The following is a 19,214-nucleotide window of genomic DNA, read 5'->3' on the forward strand; positions in this document are numbered from 1 at the left end:
GTTATGATCTAACGGAAATAAAAAAAAGGATCTCGCATCATCGAAAGAGATATATTTTTTCGTCTTATATACGAACAACGTCAAAAAGAAGAAGAGGAAGAAGAAGAATAAGAATAAGAAGAAGAAGAAGAAACAACGACGAAGACGAGTTTCCAACGACGCGGTCCCTTACCACGTTTACCGCTCCCTAGGGACCCTTTTCCACTTTTCTTCTACTTCTACTACTTCTTTTTCTTTTACGTATTCTCATCCTCCTTCTCTCCTCCTTTCTCTTTTACGTCTTCTTACTTCTCGCGTCTCTTTCTCTCCCTATTTCTCTCTCTCTTTCTCTCTCTCTTTTTCCGACGGCACTTCTGCGATCGAGAAAGCGTCGATAACCTCGCCAATACGTGACCCTCCTTACTCGATCAGACTTATCGCGCTATCAGAGATTTTACTCTCGTACGAATCTTATTCGACGGCGAATTACCGCGCTGGGATTATTGCAAAAGACCGAACGGAGAAAGAAACGGAAAAAGAAAAAGACCGATAGAGAAAACGAGATCCGCGATCCTCGATCGCGATTCTTAACGAGTTAGCCGAGTTTTTCCATGATCGAACATCCGGTAATTGAGATTCCGAGCTCGATGACCGGAACATTATTGTCTCTCTTCTCGTTTTTCCATTTCACGAGCTTCTCTCATTTTTTGTCATCTATCTGCAGGACGTACGTAAATTTTCATGCGAGGGATGTTAAATGACAGGGACGCGATAGGAAACGCCCTGGGATCATTAATTACATAGTTTTTTTCTTTTTAATTTTGTTAAATATTTAGTGACTACTACTCGTTGATCGTATTATCTTTCATTGTTAAAGTAATTCGATCGTAATGTCGATCGTGTGACAACGATCGACCCTCGAGGTTTTTGATTATTCGCGGTTGTTGTAGTAACGCGAATCGGGAGAGTCAATGACTTCTTCGTTTGGTGGTAGGTCATGTTTCTCTGTTTAAATTTCTCTGGCCGGCTCTCGCCCTCTTTGAATTTTCGCATATTTAGCCTTAGGCTTGACTTTAATACGAGCTTTTAACGGTAACCATTTTCCATCCAACCAACCCCCCTATTCTCAAATGCAATTATATTAAGAATAGCGGGAGCATCGTTGAAAAAAAAAAGAAAAAATAATAAAAAATAAAAAGAAAGAAACAAAAAAACGAAGGTAGGAGAAAGAAAACGCGCGAGTTTTATTTCAAGCAAATTGTGGAAGGTTGCTTTTATGCCGTTGCTTTTACCATGAATACGCGATCATCGAAAGAAGAGTAGGAGGAGGAGGAGAAGGAGGAGGAGGAGGTAGTCGTAAATTCTTTTTCGCTGCCGAAACGAGAAACTCTTTTCCTCATCGTATGACGTAACTTTAATATATTCCCTTTTATTCGTACCTTTGGAGAAAAACTTCAATATCGTAGAACTCGTTTTCGAGAACGGTGTCGATTAACATCGAGTATTCCTGCTTCTACCATAGAAATTCTTGATATTGCTGATCGACGACGTTATCTGTGATATTGGACGATTCCTTTATCGATCATTAATGTCTGTTCTTCGTGTGAACCTTCAAGATCTTTGAATAGGCTGGAGAAAGTAATAACCTTCGGAAATGTAATATATGCGAGTACAAGAGTTCAATTAACGAGCGATCATCTAGGGGGTGGGAAGGAATAGAGATGGTAATGTAATAAAGATATTTCGCGACGTTTACATACGAGATCTAATAAAATATTCGAAAATATTATCGATAGAGTGTTTCATCGTAAGAAAGATTGGATAGGAAAATTGGACTCGATGTAAGATCAACTATTACCTATATCTCGTTGACGAAAGGAGGATATATATATATATATACACATATATACTATAATACGATAGTAGATCGAACTTTCAAAAGGTCTACTGCTGCTTCTGCTTCCGCTGCTGCTACTGCTACTGCTGCTGTTGCTGCTATTTGAAAAAGTATCGACGTAATAGCAAGGGTGGACTATCGAATTATAAAACTTCTTGAGAGAAGGCAGAGGTCGATTCGAGAATAGGTTGCCTTCTCTCTGGAAAGAGGTCCTTCAGAAGCGAGAGAACGATATCGCTCGTTCGCTAAGAAAGATCAAGTAAAGACGAGAGGAGATTTAGAACGAGAAGGGACGATAGGAAAAGATAGAGATAGAGAAAGAAAGAAAGATAGAGAGAGAGATGAAGAGGAAGAGTATTGCAATTAATCATTTAGTGCTTTTATTCGATTACGCGTTGCAAGACGCTGCGAGAGAAGGTACAAGGAAGTCGATGGAATGAGGTCACCGCAAACGACCATGGCAAGGTTCATCGATCAATGTTCCTGGACGATCTTAAAGGATTTTTAAAAGATGAACGGACTTGCTGGACGGATAGACGAAATTATTTGTCGCCGTGATGTTGTTGCGCAAGTCCTCGCTTTTTCGAGAAACCAGGATCGGGTTAGGAGGATGAAAGGATCTGTTTGCGAAGAAGAGGGAACGCGCTTCGTCGAGTCCTAATTCGGTTGGTCGGATCGTTAGGGCGGTATTCAAGTGCGAGTCGCATTCAAACTGACTCTCTCTTCTTGCTATCGCTTTCCCACTCTCTCTCTCTCTCTCTCTCTTTGCTCTGCCGTTACTCTTTCTTTCTCGTGGCCCTCGTGTACGTCGTCCTCAGGGAAAAACTGTCATCCTTCCTCTTTATCTCTCTCTCTCTTTCTCTCTCTATCTATCTCTCTTTTTCTTTTTCTCTTTTAGCCCGCTATTTCTTTTGCTTTATATCTTTTGCCTTGTTCTACTCCCTAGCCGCACTTCACTATACTTCTTTTCGAGTTTTCTCGCGCACGAAAGGTCGTCGCGATCCTGAAGAGAGAGAGAAAGAGAGAGAGAGAGAGAGAGCTAAGGGACCAGAGAACAAGTTTCCTTGGCCCATCGAGTTTGCTTACCATTTCGTTTTTCCTCCCTTATACTTACCGACTTTTCTTTTTTCTTTTTTTTTTTCTTATCCAAACTTTTTTTTTTCGTCCTATCCTCTTGTCTGCTTGCCTGCTTACTTGCTTGCTTGCTTTCTTGCTTGCTTGCTTTCTTTCTTTCTTGCTTGCTTGCTTGCTTGCTTGCCTGCCGAACAAACCATTGACAAGATTCGCAACAGCGAAAACAACAATCCTCAAACGTCCGATCTTTCCTCTCTCGAGCATCGAATCGAGAAAAGAAGAAGAAGAAGAAAAAGAAGGAGCGTGTGTGTGTGAGAGAGAGAGAGAGAGAGAGGAACCGTAAAGAAACTTGGAAACTCGTCTTTGTTATTGGAAGAGAAAAGAAGAAAATAAAATAAAAAGAAAAATTATTTTCAACGATTGAGCTACGAACGTTGGTTGTTTCTCGATTTCGCAGATCGAAGAAGAAATTCGACAACTGTAAAGTGACCGGTGTTGATGATGATGATAATGATGATGATGATGATGATGATGATGATCGTGCGGAGATGAACGAACATAATACTCGCTGAAAAAAAAAAAAACAAAAAGAAAAAAAGAGAGAAAGACAGTTGTTTCGTCTGTTTTTCCGTGTTATAAGGGAGGAGAAAAAAGAAAACTCTCTTTTGGTTTTTTTACCTCGTCGCGTGGTAAACTGTAAATGGGAATGGAAGAGAGTGATGATGGATAGTAACTTGTGATTATGAGTGACGAACGTAAGATCATTCGTTTGGTATCGATTCGTGTTGTATCCGTTATTAAAAATACGCCGATCGAGTAACGGGAAAGTCGATAAGGGAAGAAAGAAGAAAAAGAAGAAAAAGAATAAGAAGAAGAAGAAGAAGAAAAAGAAAAAGAAGCAAACTTATTTCCCGGAGTGTGTATTTTTTCTTCTTTTGCTATTCCCTTATCATTCCATCTGTTTCTTTCTCTGTCTCGCTCACTCTCACTCTCACTCTCCATCTTTCTCTGACACCTTTCCTCTCTCCCTCCTGGGTCTGGTTTCTTGTGCGCGCGCGACGACGACGTCGACGACGACGACGACGACGACGACGACGACTACGACACGTCGGAAGGGAGAGAAAAGCTCCCCTTTTGCGAGAAGAAGACGCGTCGCCGGGAAAGCGTGCGGGCTTCCAGGTCCGCGCGCGTGACATCGTCCGGGATCGTGCGAGAAACTCGCCAAGAAGCTGGAGAACCAAAGACGAGGAAAGACGACGGATTCAAGGTGGAAAGAAAGATGCGGTGTCCTTCCCTCGCCGTTTTCGTCGCCGTCCTAACGACCATACGAGCTCAAGGTCAGTCGTTTTCTTCCTCTATCTCTAACTATCTATCTCTCTTTTTTTCTTTCTTTCTTTCTTTCATTTTTTTATACGTTTCCGATCCCCCTTTTACGATACGTACCCACCCCTATTTTTTTTTCTTTTTCATACTTGCCTACTTTTATACTTTTACATTAGACTCGTTTATCTCCTTAATTATTAGTTAACTCGTTACTTATACTTTTTCTTCTTCTTCTTCTTCTTCTTCTTTTTATTCTTTTTCTTCTTTTTTTTTATCTCTCTTCCTACCCTTTCCATTTTCTTCTCCTTAATACTACTAACGTTCGTTTTCCATCGCGTCTTTCTTTCACGAACGATGAAACTATTCTCCATCCATTGTTCTCGGTAAATCGGATCAAAGTATTCAACCACCGCGCAAAGTTTTATCTTTTACCCGATTTCGCGGCTCTTATTCTTCTTTTCGACTCACTAGCCAGATAAAACATATTATATATATATATTTATATGTGCATTTATTGTATTTCAATGTATATATTTTTCTTATATCGTTGGTTATTCTTTAATACCATAGCATTCCGTTTTTTGTGACAATTATGCCGTATTTTCCTCTCTTTCTTTCTCTCTCTCTCTCTCTCTCTCTCCTTTTCTTTTTCTCTTTTGATAGAAATTCGCGCGTCGAAATTCAAATACATGGCTTTTCTGGTATCCCCGAGAAAGAGCATTGTCGAGGTATGTCCATTAATCATGACGGTGCTCTGAACGTCCTAAAAACAACAATATTATTTTACCGAAGTTATGCCCCGCCCTGAAGCTTTTTTAAGCTAACGAACTTTCCATGCGGAGCTTCGGTTATCCGTCATGCGAAACAGATTCCTCCGCACTTTTTACCCTTTCCTTTTTTCCGTGATTTTCACTCGAGAAAAACAAACGTTCGCTTTTCCACCTTTCTCTCTCTCTCTCTCTCTCTCTCTCTCTCTCTCTCTCAAGCAGAAACGATTAAGCCTCGTGTTACTACTTCAACGTGTAATTCCGTTTCCTGGCACGATGTGTATTTTATTTTCAATAAAGCTCGTTAAGGTTTTTCTATTCAACGTATATTACTGTTAACGTTTTCATTTTCTACCTATTTAAGATAATAGAGATGCGCTTTTTATTTAAAGATTAAAGAAAGAGAGAGAGAGAGAGAGAAAAGGGGGATGAGAGAGGAGCACCTGATTAATAAAAATGATTATTAAGAACTCTGCTTTTTAGTGCGCGTTAATTTTTTGCAATCTCTGAAATATAAGCCTTTGGATACGATTGTGTCAACGAAAAGGTTTTCGGAAAGCACATATATATTTATATATATATATATGTGTATGTGTCTCTGTGTGTGTATGTGTGTGTGTGGATACCCAGGTCGTATGTACGTCATCGTGAATACGTTTCTTTGCTCTTTCGGATTGCTTTTTTTCCACGCAGGCAGAAAAATAGAAAAGAAAGAAATAAAGAAGAGGAGGAGAGAATATAGAGAAAACAAGAAAAATAAAAAAGAAAAAAAGGAAAAAGGAAAAAATTGTATACGGCAACTCGACGAAGCTTTAAACGACCGAATCCTAGGTTATTCTTCATACGTTCGTATATACGTGGCACGTTTCCTCGACGTACATGACTTTTACGCTTCGAAACATATGCGTCGGTATAACAAAACTCGGTGCAAACGCGTTTTCACTCTCTCGATCCGTCCTCACCTAATCTCCACTACCTTTTACCACTTTTTGACGCGTCAATTTGAACTCCTGCTTGCAACCGTTAGCACAATTCTACACAAGAACAAATTTGTAAGCACACATATAGATAAACACATACACATACGTGATCATTATGATCGCTACGTATACATAATTATGTATATTTTTTATATATGTATGTATATAACGTACACGTTTATATTACTCTTCAGAAAAAAGTGACGTTTGATTTGTTTTTTCTTTTTTTCGTTGTTGTACAACTCAACGAACGACGTTTGCTATTAATCGTAATACTGTTTTTCTGCATGTGCACTGTTATTACGTTTGTTACTTATTGACTTGTATTCAATTATTTGCGTGTTATTTGTTGAGCTTAATATATGAGAAAAAAATAACACGAGAATAAATGACAAACAACAAACATCCCCCTATAAAGAAAGGAAAATTCAAAAAAAAAAAGAAAAAAAAAGGAGATCCAGAAAACGAGTAAAAGTGCGTGTGCCGATGATATTCTTCGCACGGTGATATATAACGATAACCTATTATAATGTCTATTGTCGAACAATAACGTTTTTCGTCCCATAATACTGATGGACTTTAATAAACGTGCTGAACTTTAAATCTCAATCGCATGCCGTGGGTATGATATAATATTCGCCGGTATCCGTGAGTATATACCAAAATTTCTTTCAAAAAATATACTTCGTTTTGTGAGCCACCGACCGAGCAATAGGGGATTTTCCAAGCGAGAGGGAAAAATAATCTACGAAAACTGTGACTTGTGAAAAAGAAATAATAAAATAAAAAAAGCTAACGTCGCGAATTATTAACCGGTGTCCCAAACGTTTCCGACATTATCAAAAATAAATCGTATAAATGATTGATGGAAGATGATTCATCTATGATAACAGTGAATATAACGATTTGAAAAAAAGAACGCGAAATCATAGCAAATTGGTATTATTCTTAAAAACTGTGATTTAGTGGTTGTTAATCGGCGATAGTAAGAGTGAAGATTACGTAACGTACGAGAAAGTAAACATAATAATATCTTTTAAAAAATTTGAGAAGGTCAGTGAAAGGAGTCAAGATCGTGCAACCTACTAGGTCGCAATTCTTCCTTTTATGTAATCGGATTGATGGCACGCGTTGCTGAGCGAAGAAGAAAGTGGTATGTAAGCACGTGCAATAAAATCGGTCAGGCGTGCTTTCGAGAATTACGAGTTCCCCTTCCGGCAATAGGGGAAGCTTTGTCTCCTTCGATTCACTTGGATCATGCGGTGTTATGTTCGCCATACGGACTACGACAGCCGGTGGTTGGTGTCAGGTTCGCGATTTTCTTCCTCACCAATGGCACGTGCCTCTTTTTACGGTCTTCTTCTCTTCCCTTCCCTTCCCTTTCCCTTTCCCTTTTTCATTTCTTCCCTTCTTTAAATATACCCGATTCTCTCTGTACCTTGCTTTTCTTTTTTTTTATAAATATATTCTTATTAGCTTAGCATGGGTTACCGGTTGGATTGCGTCGAAAATCAAATTAGGATTCCCTGTTGTATATATGTTGTTAAATTAAACAAACGTGGGATACGAGCGCCTCCAAGCCAAACACTTAAATAGGCATTCGTGAGGAGATTGGACGGTGGGCCCTGGATAGCTCAATGGTTAAAGAGCAGTCGCCCGAAAAGCGGAAGATCCGGGTTCGAGTCCCGTCAGTCTAACGGCCCAATTTTTTCACGAATCCTACACAAATATATTACCGATGATCACGTAGATAATTATCATTATTAAATTAATTATTTAATTGGACTAATTTTTGATAAAGAAAGACGAAATAGAAATAACGCGACTCGTAGGTATAGATTGTAATCATAATAAGGTGTTTCACGGTTCAAGTGAAATATTTTTAACAACCAAGTAGTGAAAATAGTCACGTTAGTGTTTCATCGTTATAACAAGCTGCCTTATTCTAGATTCTTTCTTATCGAGACAACGCTACGTTTAATAAGAGTTTGATAAGCGATGTAGTAATACGATGAAGTGATTCTTCAAAGGTAGAAACTTTGTCATTTGAAAGAGGATAATGAAGGAGGGAGGAAGGGAAAGAGGAAGGGCTGTTGAATGTTGCCGTAAGAATCGCTAGCTTACGAGTAACAGCACGGGGAGTCTTATTAAACCTTTCAAGTACGGAAGCAAAGTTTCGCTTAGATTCGTCGGATACAACGTCGGATGGAAGCAACGTTATTTAACTTTATTTGGTTAAACGGCGAATTACAATCTCGATTTTTTGTTCACTTTCGACAAACGTTTTTTCGTAAATAAAATTAGTAGCATTAATCGTTACAAACTTTAGGGATTAAATTAAAAAGGGAAATTATATTGAATGGAATATTTTCAGTTGGAGTAAAAAAAAAATAAAAAACGAAGGAAAGGACATATGGTTATGAAACAGGGCGACAAGGAGAGTACCTACTTCAAAAACGTTTATGTCCACCACTGTGTGTTAATAAATTGCGATGAGATGCTCGTCGACCGGTACTTGAACTTGTTGCGTATCCTCTCAGCAATGAAATTTCGTGTCGAGTGATACTCATAGTCAAAATGTCGTGGATTAAAAAAGAAGAACGAATAGTTTCGTATCATAAAGAGAAAAAGAGAGAGAGATAGAGAAAGATAGAGAGAGAAAGAGGGAGATAACGGTAATCGTAAATAGTCCCTTAATTCGAGAAATAAAATTGCACGCTCGTACGAGCAACGCGCTATTATGTTACGGAGCATTGGGCGTCACATAGCACGTGACCCCACTGCGGTTTCCAGGGTTAATTGTATCGATTCGATATAGCCTCGATGTACCATGAATTTTCTCTCTCGTATCGTGGGGGACGTTTGGGATTATCTCGATTGGTCCCGATAACTTTTGCATCCGGTAGGAAAGCGCGATTTGTGCTAGATCGCAAAGAGAATTTCGTATCCTACGAGATATTTGTGTGTGCTTGCATGCGTGCGTGTGTGTTACTCTTTTACGATTGCTTCAACGTTCAAACCGTGATTTTGTCTATTTCTATAATCCGTTATTAAAGCTTTTCATTATTCCCCTATTCGTATGAAGAATCGATCTATGAATGTCAAAAATCGTTCTGATTATCCAAATAATTAATTGTGAGTTATACGTTCATCATAACGATAGGTTCGTTCCCGATTTTAACGTTTTAATAAATAAGAATATGATTTTATTAAATTTTATATAGCCGAGACATTATTTTAGAAAAGGATAATTTTTCACGACCCATTCCTAATGATCTATCCTAATGAACATTTAAATTGCTCTCATATTTTAATATTTATCACGATCCACATCACACAGTATTGGATCCTACCTTATGAATCACTAAAGTAGTAGGGCAAATCGTTTCTTGGTAAATTAAAAAAAGATTAACCTCAAATTCAAATATTAATTCGCTTTGTCTCTTCCGCCGAGCAATTGTTTTTCTGTCACTTTAATGTTAAAAAAAAAAAAAAAGAAAAAAAACATGAAATTCGAGCTTTGCTTTTAACAGAGGCTTACGATAAAATGGAGGATCAAATGACGCCTTGCTATTATTTCGCGGTGATTAATATGGAAACGACCGTAGGGAGTGTAGGAGGGCGTAGGAGGGCGTTGGAAGGGAGTGTGGAATTATAGATGCCACTATCAAGCAGTACGAGGATACACGTTTAATTGAAACTTCGCATTTAACTTAATAAGAATGAAACATTGATTCGTTAATGAATGATCGTATAACATGGTTATTCATAAAATTGATTACAATTCCCTTTTTCACAATGAATATTAGAAAAGATTCAATGGAAGTATCGATGGTTAACATTTTCAGTCTTATTGTTATCGTGACTTACAGTAAAATTCCAACAATCGCGTCTGAATTCTATTTTATACGTATTATAGCAACTGTTTATATATACATGTATATTTGTATTTCCACATTGTACGTTGCTGGTAAAACGAGGATTGCAATGTCGGCTTATGTATTATCCGTGTTATAAAATTTATTGCACACGTATACGATCGTATTACTAAGCACATTAAAAGTGTTATTATTATACTGTATTATTAAATACTCTATTAATTAAATATTATAAATTATATATTTAATATATAAAAATAATTAAATACAAACAGTTAATGGAATAATATTTATCATTCGTTACTATTCGCGTAAGATTATATTTTCAATTATTTCGAAATAAGAAAAACAATACGCCTGAGAAATTTCATTGTACAGGTAAAACACATTTGCATATGCTTGTCTTAGAATAAAATAATTAAAAAAAATGGAGATTAAATTCGGGGAAGAAGAAACGTTACGTTAATTGTGTTCAACTCGATAATTATCATTAGTTAAAAAAGAAAAAGAAAAGAAAAAAAAAGAAAAACCATGAAAAGGATACGTATAGCAATCGCTATCTCGGTAGATATCCCGGATATATTCCTCCAAATTTCTGTGGTCTCACACGGAGAAGCCTCACCGAAGGGGATGCTCTGCAACTTTTCGTTTCAGCATTGCAAATTGTTTGGCACGGGTTTCGTGAGTCGGGGTTTCGTTGGTGCTTTCGTTCGTTGCGCTCTCTTTCGTACCAAGGATACCGCAGGTAGCGTACCATTTTCGTATTATCTTTCAATTTACTCTCTTCTTCCGTCTCAATCTCTCTCTCTCTCTCTCTCTCTTTCCCTTTTTTTCTCCCTTTTTTTCAAATTGCGAAAGCAAATGTGAATTTTCTTTCGAATTTATTTTCCTATATATTATTTCTATTTCCAACAAAAAAACATTAAATGTTTGCGTTAGATTCATCGTTACCGGTACGAGTAAGTATAGGCATGTCAATCTCTTCCATTTCGAATCCTAAAATTATTAGACAATAGTCATTCAGTATCATTTCTATAATGTTTCAATGTTATTATTTTTAAAATATTTATCCGTGTATTTCAAACATTTGTTATTTTAAATTATATCCTAAAAACAATATATAATTATTATGATAATTTTATTGAAATCTTTTCAAAGTGTTTTATAATGTAGATATGTGATAGAAGTAAGTAGTAAGTAATGAATATTATCGATGTAAGTTCATAGTATAGTCATTTATTACAAGTCACGTTTTTCATATATTTTATATTCGTTTAGTTAATAATTATAATTAATCGTACTTACATCAGTGTTAAATTAAAATTACGAAGAGACAATTATTCGATAAATTATTTTATTTATAAACATCGTTATATTTCATTTAATTTTCTTTATGACAATAAATGAATGAACGAAAAGAGAAATCATAAGATAATGGATATTACAGGTTTGGAAAGTGAATTTATTTTTGGTGGGGTAATATATATATATCTTGGGGGTTGAAGGTGACGAAAGAAAACCACATGATGGCGGACAATAGATCGTCATGGGAGATGGTACGAAATCACGCGGAGCGCGGTTTATTAGGTAACTTTTAATTAACGAGACTCGATAGTTGGTAGAGAACATCGGGGGATGAGAAGAATGGTCGTGGTGCCCTTGCAAAAAGACGTCGTTCGCCTCCGGGTTAGAAGTGTGTGTGTGTGTGTGTGCGTGGGACGGGTCTCACTATTAATCAGGCCTCTTCCAACTACTCCTACCCGATCGTTTACACGATCCTCTTCCGAGTTGCGAACAATTTTAATCGACGGGCTTGAGTTTAATTTTTGATCTAATTAGAGCTTGCGGACGTTCTTACCGAAAGAGTGGAAGAGAGAGGGAGAGAGTGAGGTAACGTGCTCGAAGAAAATCGACGATTTGAGGCATGGTGGGAGCAACGATCCGAACGCGTTTCTCTTCTGTCAAGTATCCACCAGTTCTAAACTTTTCAGGATTATGTAGAACGAAACACTATAAACCGTGGAACTATTTATAATATACAAGATATATATATTATTTATAACGTTTCATGCGATTTTATAAGAAACCCGAAGATGATCGATAACTTTTTCAACGATATACTCTTTGTCCTTCTCTTTCCGTTTTTATCATTTTCCTTTCGTTCTTTCTTCTTTCTCTCTCATTCCCTGTCGATCTTGTTTGCGGTCGAGGTCCGGTTCAATCCAATAAGCGTTTCAACTTTTCCATTGAATTCGAGGCAAAAGGGTGGTAACGGGTGCATACCTATCAACGCTTTTTACCTAAAGGGGGAAAAGGGGGAACGAAAAAACAAAGAAGAGCGCGGAGAAGAGAAAAGAAGTCTAATTGGGAGGAGAATATTTTCGCGAACAAGAATTGTTCGTAACCCGTGAAAGCCTTTAAAAGTAAAGCGATAAAGAAATTTATTAAATCTAATTTTTATCTTTGTAGGTATGCACGTACGTACGCCATCCCTTCCTCGACTATGGGTTAGTTGATATTACAACATATCTTTGTTTTTATCTAATTATGTTCCGTTTGATCTGTAACATCAGCTTTCTTTTTCAAAAAGAAAGGAAATGGAAGTTTAAAGGAGTCTATCCTTATTCACTCAGCCTCGTAAATATTTAACATCGTCAAACGCCGGTGCTACTATTTTCCGTTCTTTTTGTTTCCTATCCTTTTCTCCCCCTTTTTCCTCGTTTCCCGCCCCTATTTTCATCGAAGATCACGCACAACCTACCGGGTACCGGGAGTGAAAGCTATATTTTCATTCATAATTTAGCAACGCGTCGAGATGGCAACAAAGTACAAGATCGCAAACTTACGTCGTCATCTCTTAGTCGTTATTTATTTATTTTTGTATTTTCCTCGTCGCACAGAGAAAGTGCTTGGAATTTCATTAGCTCGAAGGAAGATTTATTTAACATTTAAATTTCGATATATTGAAGTTAGGTGAACGGTGGAATGTGAGAATAAGGATAATCTGATCGCGGCAGCATGAGTTTCGTGAGTACTCGATAAAGTAAAGTAACAAGGAGAGGACGAATCGAATTATAAAAGGTAAATAGATAAGTAGTAGAGGAAGGTAATGGGCAAAACGGGATTCTATGATTGGAGAACTGGCAATTAACGAAGGCATGCCAGACACACTCGTACAGCTGGGCCGATACACGCGTACTATGTGAAAGCATTGGCAAAAGGAAAGGGTAAAGGCACGGACGAGGGCGAGGGTGAGGGCGAGGACGAGGGCGAGGGTAAACATGTATTCACAGGACGAGGAAGGTTTTGTGAGGCTCGTGGGTCGAACAGTGTGCTCCTTTCGATGCTTCCCACGGATATGAATTCTCGTGCATTGTGCTCGGGGTGAAACGATCGAGGACGAGTGAGTGGTTCGTTGATCGAATCGGGACCACCGTCGAAGCGATTCTCGAATGTATCTCTCCTCGTCGCTTGGTTAAGGTGCGCGTGATTACGATTTGCTAATCGGTATTGCTCGTGTCTGTACCGAATGCACGCCGAGTGCATCAGTTAAAGTTCCTTCCAACCGTAGCTAACCTATCTACTCTATGAGAAAGCAACTCTAAGTTACGAACCTCTTCTAATCGTGATACCCAGGTGATAAGCACGAATTGCCTCGAAGCTTTACAACCTAGCGAATAAGTTTGTAAGGAACGTGAGTCTTCCTACGAGACGTGTTTACCACGATCCCGCCCCCACCGTAACGCACTCGCGCAAAAAGATGAACGTAAGGCTCACTCACCTATGCCGAGTTCTACGCCGGTAGCAGGCGTTTTCCTCTACTACACCGTGGTCTACCTCTCTTATTCGTCGCGAAAAGAACTCGCGAAAAGTCAAAGTAGTATTTCCACGCTAATTAAAGAACGCTAAGTAGTCGAGTGGTTTCCGCTACTGAAACGAGCACGGCCACCACGTCACGGTGCACAACTTTCGAGGCGCGGTTTTGCACGGAACGAAATCTATCGTGTGCAGCTACTACTAGCGCACTACTCTTTCCCTCTCTTCCTCTATCCCTCTCTTCCTCTCTCTCTCTCTCTCTCTCTCTCTCTCAAGTATTCGCCTAATTAAATTCCTGCAGACACGTATCTACGAGTCTACGTGCACAGATATGCGCGCACGAGCGCGTCCGCCAGCTCGACCAACGTTCACGCAGTCGTAATACGTTCGGGGAAACGTACAGGGTTGCTTTTCTTGACTTCTTTCCTTTGAAACTCGTGCGAAGGAACGATCGCCGAGACGATGAAATTTTTTCAAACACAACTCCTTTCTCCGTTTCCTTGAATTTCTTCTCTCGAAAATGATTTTATCAGAGCTCGTGCTAAGAGAAAACAAAGAGATCGAAAGATCATGGAATTCGATACGTTTCTAACAATTTCTCGATGTATGTAATTCCTCATTTTCATTAAGAACGACAAATTTGAAAATGGAATATACGAGTAAAATAGAAAATATATATATTATATGTTGGAATATGAATTAGTGATATCGGGATGCATCGATTTGACCCTTTAAAACGAATAACCATGACTCTGGTCTATTAAAGATAAATCGAGCTATCGTTCGTCGTTTGCAGGATTCGTTCATACGTCGTTCGTTATCGACAGAGATGTCAATACACGTCCCGTCAATTTATCCAAAACTTATTTACAAAACCGAATGCGCATCGTCCGTAGCAAACGAGTCTTTTATTTGTTGTCATTGTAAGTTTTATACAAATATATATATATGGTAGTATTTAGCTCTGATATTATTTCCATCGTTTGTATTACTAATTTAACGAACGTCACGTTTTAGGTACGCTCGTTAGTATACGTTACCCGAAATGAAACCCACGCCGAGATACATATGTGTGTTATTCCCAAGAAGGGAGTTTGGATTCCTGTTTCCTTCAATTCCTTTCTCGTTACCTTCATCAATAAAAGTCAAGCCAAGAATCCGGCTTTATGACAGCTCGGTTCGATCGCATTGACCTGAACTTCGAAAGACGTTAAAAGGAGCCCCAAAAAAAGAAGAGAAAAAAGAAACAAGTAACGCGAAGTGAGAAAGCTCTATGCATGGGGAATTTGTGGGAAATATTACGAATCCTTTTTCGTAGATATTATTTCACTTTGTTTTCTAATTACGTCTAATTTCCGTTCGTTTCTGTTTTAGGATACTTCTATTGAATTTTCAATTCTTCGGAATTGAAATTACAAACGGAAATGTTCGCATGGTAGATTAGAAACATTTCCGAATCTTCTTGATTGGAGAAATTGACTGACGCGTTATCGCGCTCACATATTTGGCCACTGTGAATGTTTTACTTCATTGCAACTAGTTCCAATGATTAACCGTTCCGGTCACACGGGCTCGAAAATAGCCTCTCGTACCAGCGCCGAATGTAAACAGTTCCCCGACTAGAATCGCACATTGTTCGAAGTTGGAGGCGGTCGTAGCTCGTTCCCTGGCTCGTTTAACGTGTTTCAAGACCTTATTATTCTTCCTACAACGGAGCAATCCTTTATTCCTCGTTCTTTTAATAAATCCTAACGTTTCTTTATATAAACGATGGGGAAACTGTAAAATTAACGTTCAAATTCATGAACGTTCCCGTCGTCGTCGTCGTCGTCGTCGTCATCGTCGTCTTTCAACGATGTTTCTCGTTATTATTCAACGAGTCCTTTTCTGATAGTTTTTTTTTCTCTCCATCCCCCCTTCCCCGATTTCCTCTATTCTTTTTTCCAACTTGAATCAAAATGATTGGGAGATATGAATGATATTTTTTTTCTCTTTCTTTCATTTCATTTCTTTCTTTTTTTTTTTCTTTTTTTTTTCTTTTTCAATTACTCGTCGAAACGATTATACCGTTATTTCCCCGATTTGAGCTTTTTCTTTCGTTCTCTTTCGCATCGTCATGCTTCGGTCGCTTCCCTTTATGCGAACGTCGCTCTTCCTTTCGGCACACTTATCCATCGATCTTGCTTTCAGTTTTCGTTGCTTTCATCGAACGCGAGCTCCGGCGTTGAGGGATCGGCTGGCTGGCTCGAGGCAAGACCGAACGGACGATTTATCTTACGTATGCTCGATAGCTCGATAAAGACGCGTTGCAAGCAAACCTGCCTCCTGGGGATGCCAATTAACGCGCGGCATATCCGTATATCGTGACGACATTGAAGAAGGACGTCTATAAATCGTTATCAAAATAATATATCCACCCCCCTCCCCCTCCTTTCTTCGATATTTTTCTTCTACGTTGTTTCCTCCTCTAGAGATAAAAAGAGATAGAGATAAAGAAGAACACAGTTTTTAGCAACTTCTTACCTAATTTATAATACAAATCTCAAGTATCCGACATTTATATCATCAATTTTTCTCTCCCGAGAAATAATAACGTATTCGATTAGGAGTTCAATTGTTTTCAAATAATCTATGATAAATTGTATCGTCGATCAATACTAAGTATTATCAGGTATAGCAATTATATTCGATTGCTTGTTATTAAATTCATTCTATCAAAATCGTCATATTTTTGAAGTTATACTTTTTCGTTTGTCAATGAATTCGACGGATTCAATGTCATCACAAATAATGGAGACTTTATAAATAAATAATACATTTATTTGACAAGGTATCGAATTAATTGTCATTACCTAATATTATTGTAGCGTTTTAAAGAAGTCATTTCCATCGTTTATCTTACATAACGACGTTACTCGTCGATGCAACGTCAAGTTACTTACTCAACATTTAAATGGTTTAATATTTCATTCGGATAATTTGGTCTCGGCAGTCACACCTACCGTTGCATAATGTCGTCCGTTGACCATAATAGACGAGGGAACTTCAATCTCGTTTACATGTTCAGTCGATCCATCGACGATCACTTCCGTTCGATTCGAGATATACATATCTACATACACGTACATACCTTTTATGTATATATGTTAATACATAGATAGATAGGAAGGTAGGTAGGTGCCTATCCAGTAGCTAAGCTAGGTAGGTATAGTAGGTATACACCTATCTATCTACGTTGTTCACGTTCAAGCTCCTTCACATCGGATGATGGAAAATTTTCAAAGCAGAGTGACGAGAACGTTCGGTAGGTACTCTCTTTTAAAAGATACTCTCTCATTTCGATAGATATGATAGTTTATTAAGGTCGATGCGAATGCCGATGGGAATGCCCGATGGGAATGCCCGATGAAAGAGGAAGCAGCACGTTTCATAAATATCGTTATTGGCGCACGGGGATCCAAATGTCACGGACAGAACTCATACGTTTTCTCTTTTTCCTTTCGTTCTTCTTTCCATTCGGTTCTCTCTCTCTCTCTTTTTCTGTCTCTCTTTCTTCTATGTCTGTCTGTGTTCACGTTTTTTGTACCCTCTCTCGTAACGCATCGGGAAGAGCTCGTTTCACGTTGGAACGCGACGAACGTCCGGGCAGGAACGAAAAGGGGCGTAAACGCGCGACCGAACGGACGGGCCCGGCCCGGCCCGCGTTGCTGCTTCTGCTGGAGGCGGTAAATTTTGAAGAACCGACCGAGGGAAGTGCCTTCGAAAATGTTCCCACCTTCGACCAGAGTTTACTACTTCTCTCTCTCTCTCTCTTTCTAGCTTTATAAAACATCGAACCGTTTGAAACGACATAAATGCCGCTCGACTTTTACACACTTACCCTGTGTGTTTCGTTTCTCGTATCCAAAGGCGTATCCACGATTTTCTATCTTTTATTTTTTTTTTTACCACTCTATTCCTATTTCTTTCTATCTTTCTTTATTTCTTTGATATGTTTTACAGCTATAAATCGTAACCTACGATCTCAGGGATAGGTTACAGTTATCCGAAAACTATACGAATTCGAAAGTTCATCCGATTGTTCTCTCACTTTTGATCATCCTTTCGTTTCTCTCTTGTCTTTTCTCATCAAACATCCGCCTCTTTATTCCTTCTCTCTCTCTCTATCTTTCCTCTCTCACCGTTCCAATCGATCTAACCAGGTATTTCTTTCCCAAATCGATTTCTCTTCCCAAAGATGACTTTCTCTCGTATTACAGTTTTTTCCTTTTCTCTTATTTTATTCGATTTTTTTTTTCCTCCCTCGAACCTCGACGGGTACAACGGATACGACTTAGGATACGTCAGCGATACGCGTACGCACGTCAAACATACCGTTGGCCTACCAATCCGATCCGTTGGTGAAAGCTTTTCAATGTGGAATGCGAATGTTTGCAGTCGAAGACGTGCTTTCTTCGAGAAAAGAAGATTCAACTTCGCGCGTTGTTGCTAGGTAGGCAGGTGTACGTAGATGCATGTATATGCAGGTTGACAGGAGTCCCTGATTTCCGGCTTTCAAAGTTTGCGAATTTGCGAACAAGGAAAATGGCGAACGTTATGACGACGACGGAAATGTTTTTTTTTATTATTTGATTTTGATTTCTTTTCATTTTACATGGACTTTTGAACCGTCGTTAAGTTGTTTGATTGCAAGTATGATTAATATTTTGATTGTCTTCATTAGCGAAGTAAACGGTAGAGATAATATTTTAATAACATAATGGACTAAAGCGAATCAATATTGGGAAGGTAAATAGAGGAAGGCCGCTAAAGGAGAAATAACTCGAAGATATAAACACGATGTTTGGTAGCTAGAGTAGAGACGATCGTTTGAGATAATTCTAGGTCAAAGACTTTAAATATAGTTAAGTCGAACGATGATATTCGAGGAGGTACTTTGTCAAAGAACGGCTCGTGGGAACTTACCTGACCTTCTCTCAGATCTTAATGCATTTAAATGACGTTACCGATACTAAAAGATCTTAGATAACTTTCATTGGGGTGGTGGTAGTGGTAATGGTAGTGTGGGGGTGTTCTAATAATTATTATTCAAGGATTTGGATCGTATTTAACGAGTATCAAATATAATAGTTGTTGTTTTCTTGGAAATATATACATATGTATGTGTATATTTTAAGAAACACATTGCAAGTGTGTGGATTGGCTAATGAAAATAAAGGATCGTCGGGGCTCACTAACACAAGCAGCTCCGTTTAATTGTTAACGCTTATAGAAGAGTTTGACTGTTTCTGTGAAAACATTTCTTATTCATTCGTAAGTTCGGTATTTTGCCTAAAGCGGTACAGGGCTTGGGAAACTTCGTATGTCAATAGGTACGTGCATTATTCACACAGCGAAATGAGGGTGGCGTACAGAGAGAAAGCTTACTGTCGCTTAGCATGTGAGAGATCCTACCTACCCGTCTACTGCACGTATCGTGACTGAGTTACGAATACGTGAG

General features: G+C 38.5%; 1 protein-coding gene and 1 long non-coding RNA gene across 5 annotated transcripts in view; both read left to right on the top strand.

Moving 5' to 3' along the window:
- Positions 1–3,812, top strand: part of LOC122526334 — a 4,207-nt gene extending 395 nt beyond the window's left edge. For both annotated transcript variants that reach the window (XR_006306027.1, XR_006306026.1), the window contains exon 3: positions 3,408–3,812. This is a non-coding gene — a long non-coding RNA (uncharacterized LOC122526334). The remainder of the gene's footprint in view (positions 1–3,407) is intronic.
- Positions 3,813–3,907: 95 nt separating this feature from the next.
- LOC122526419 (hemicentin-1-like) overlaps positions 3,908–19,214 on the top strand; it is a 189,181-nt gene continuing 173,874 nt past the window's right edge. For all 3 annotated transcript variants that reach the window (XM_043649812.1, XM_043649813.1, XM_043649814.1), the window contains exon 1: positions 3,908–4,287. In XM_043649812.1, the coding sequence (XP_043505747.1) occupies positions 4,230–4,287 (58 nt within the window). In that variant the 5' untranslated portion in view covers positions 3,908–4,229. The remainder of the gene's footprint in view (positions 4,288–19,214) is intronic.

This window comes from Polistes fuscatus, unplaced genomic scaffold (assembly GCF_010416935.1).
Source record: "Polistes fuscatus isolate 324 unplaced genomic scaffold, CU_Pfus_HIC Scaffold11, whole genome shotgun sequence".
In the NCBI taxonomy this organism is placed as follows: Eukaryota; Metazoa; Arthropoda; class Insecta; order Hymenoptera; family Vespidae; genus Polistes; species Polistes fuscatus.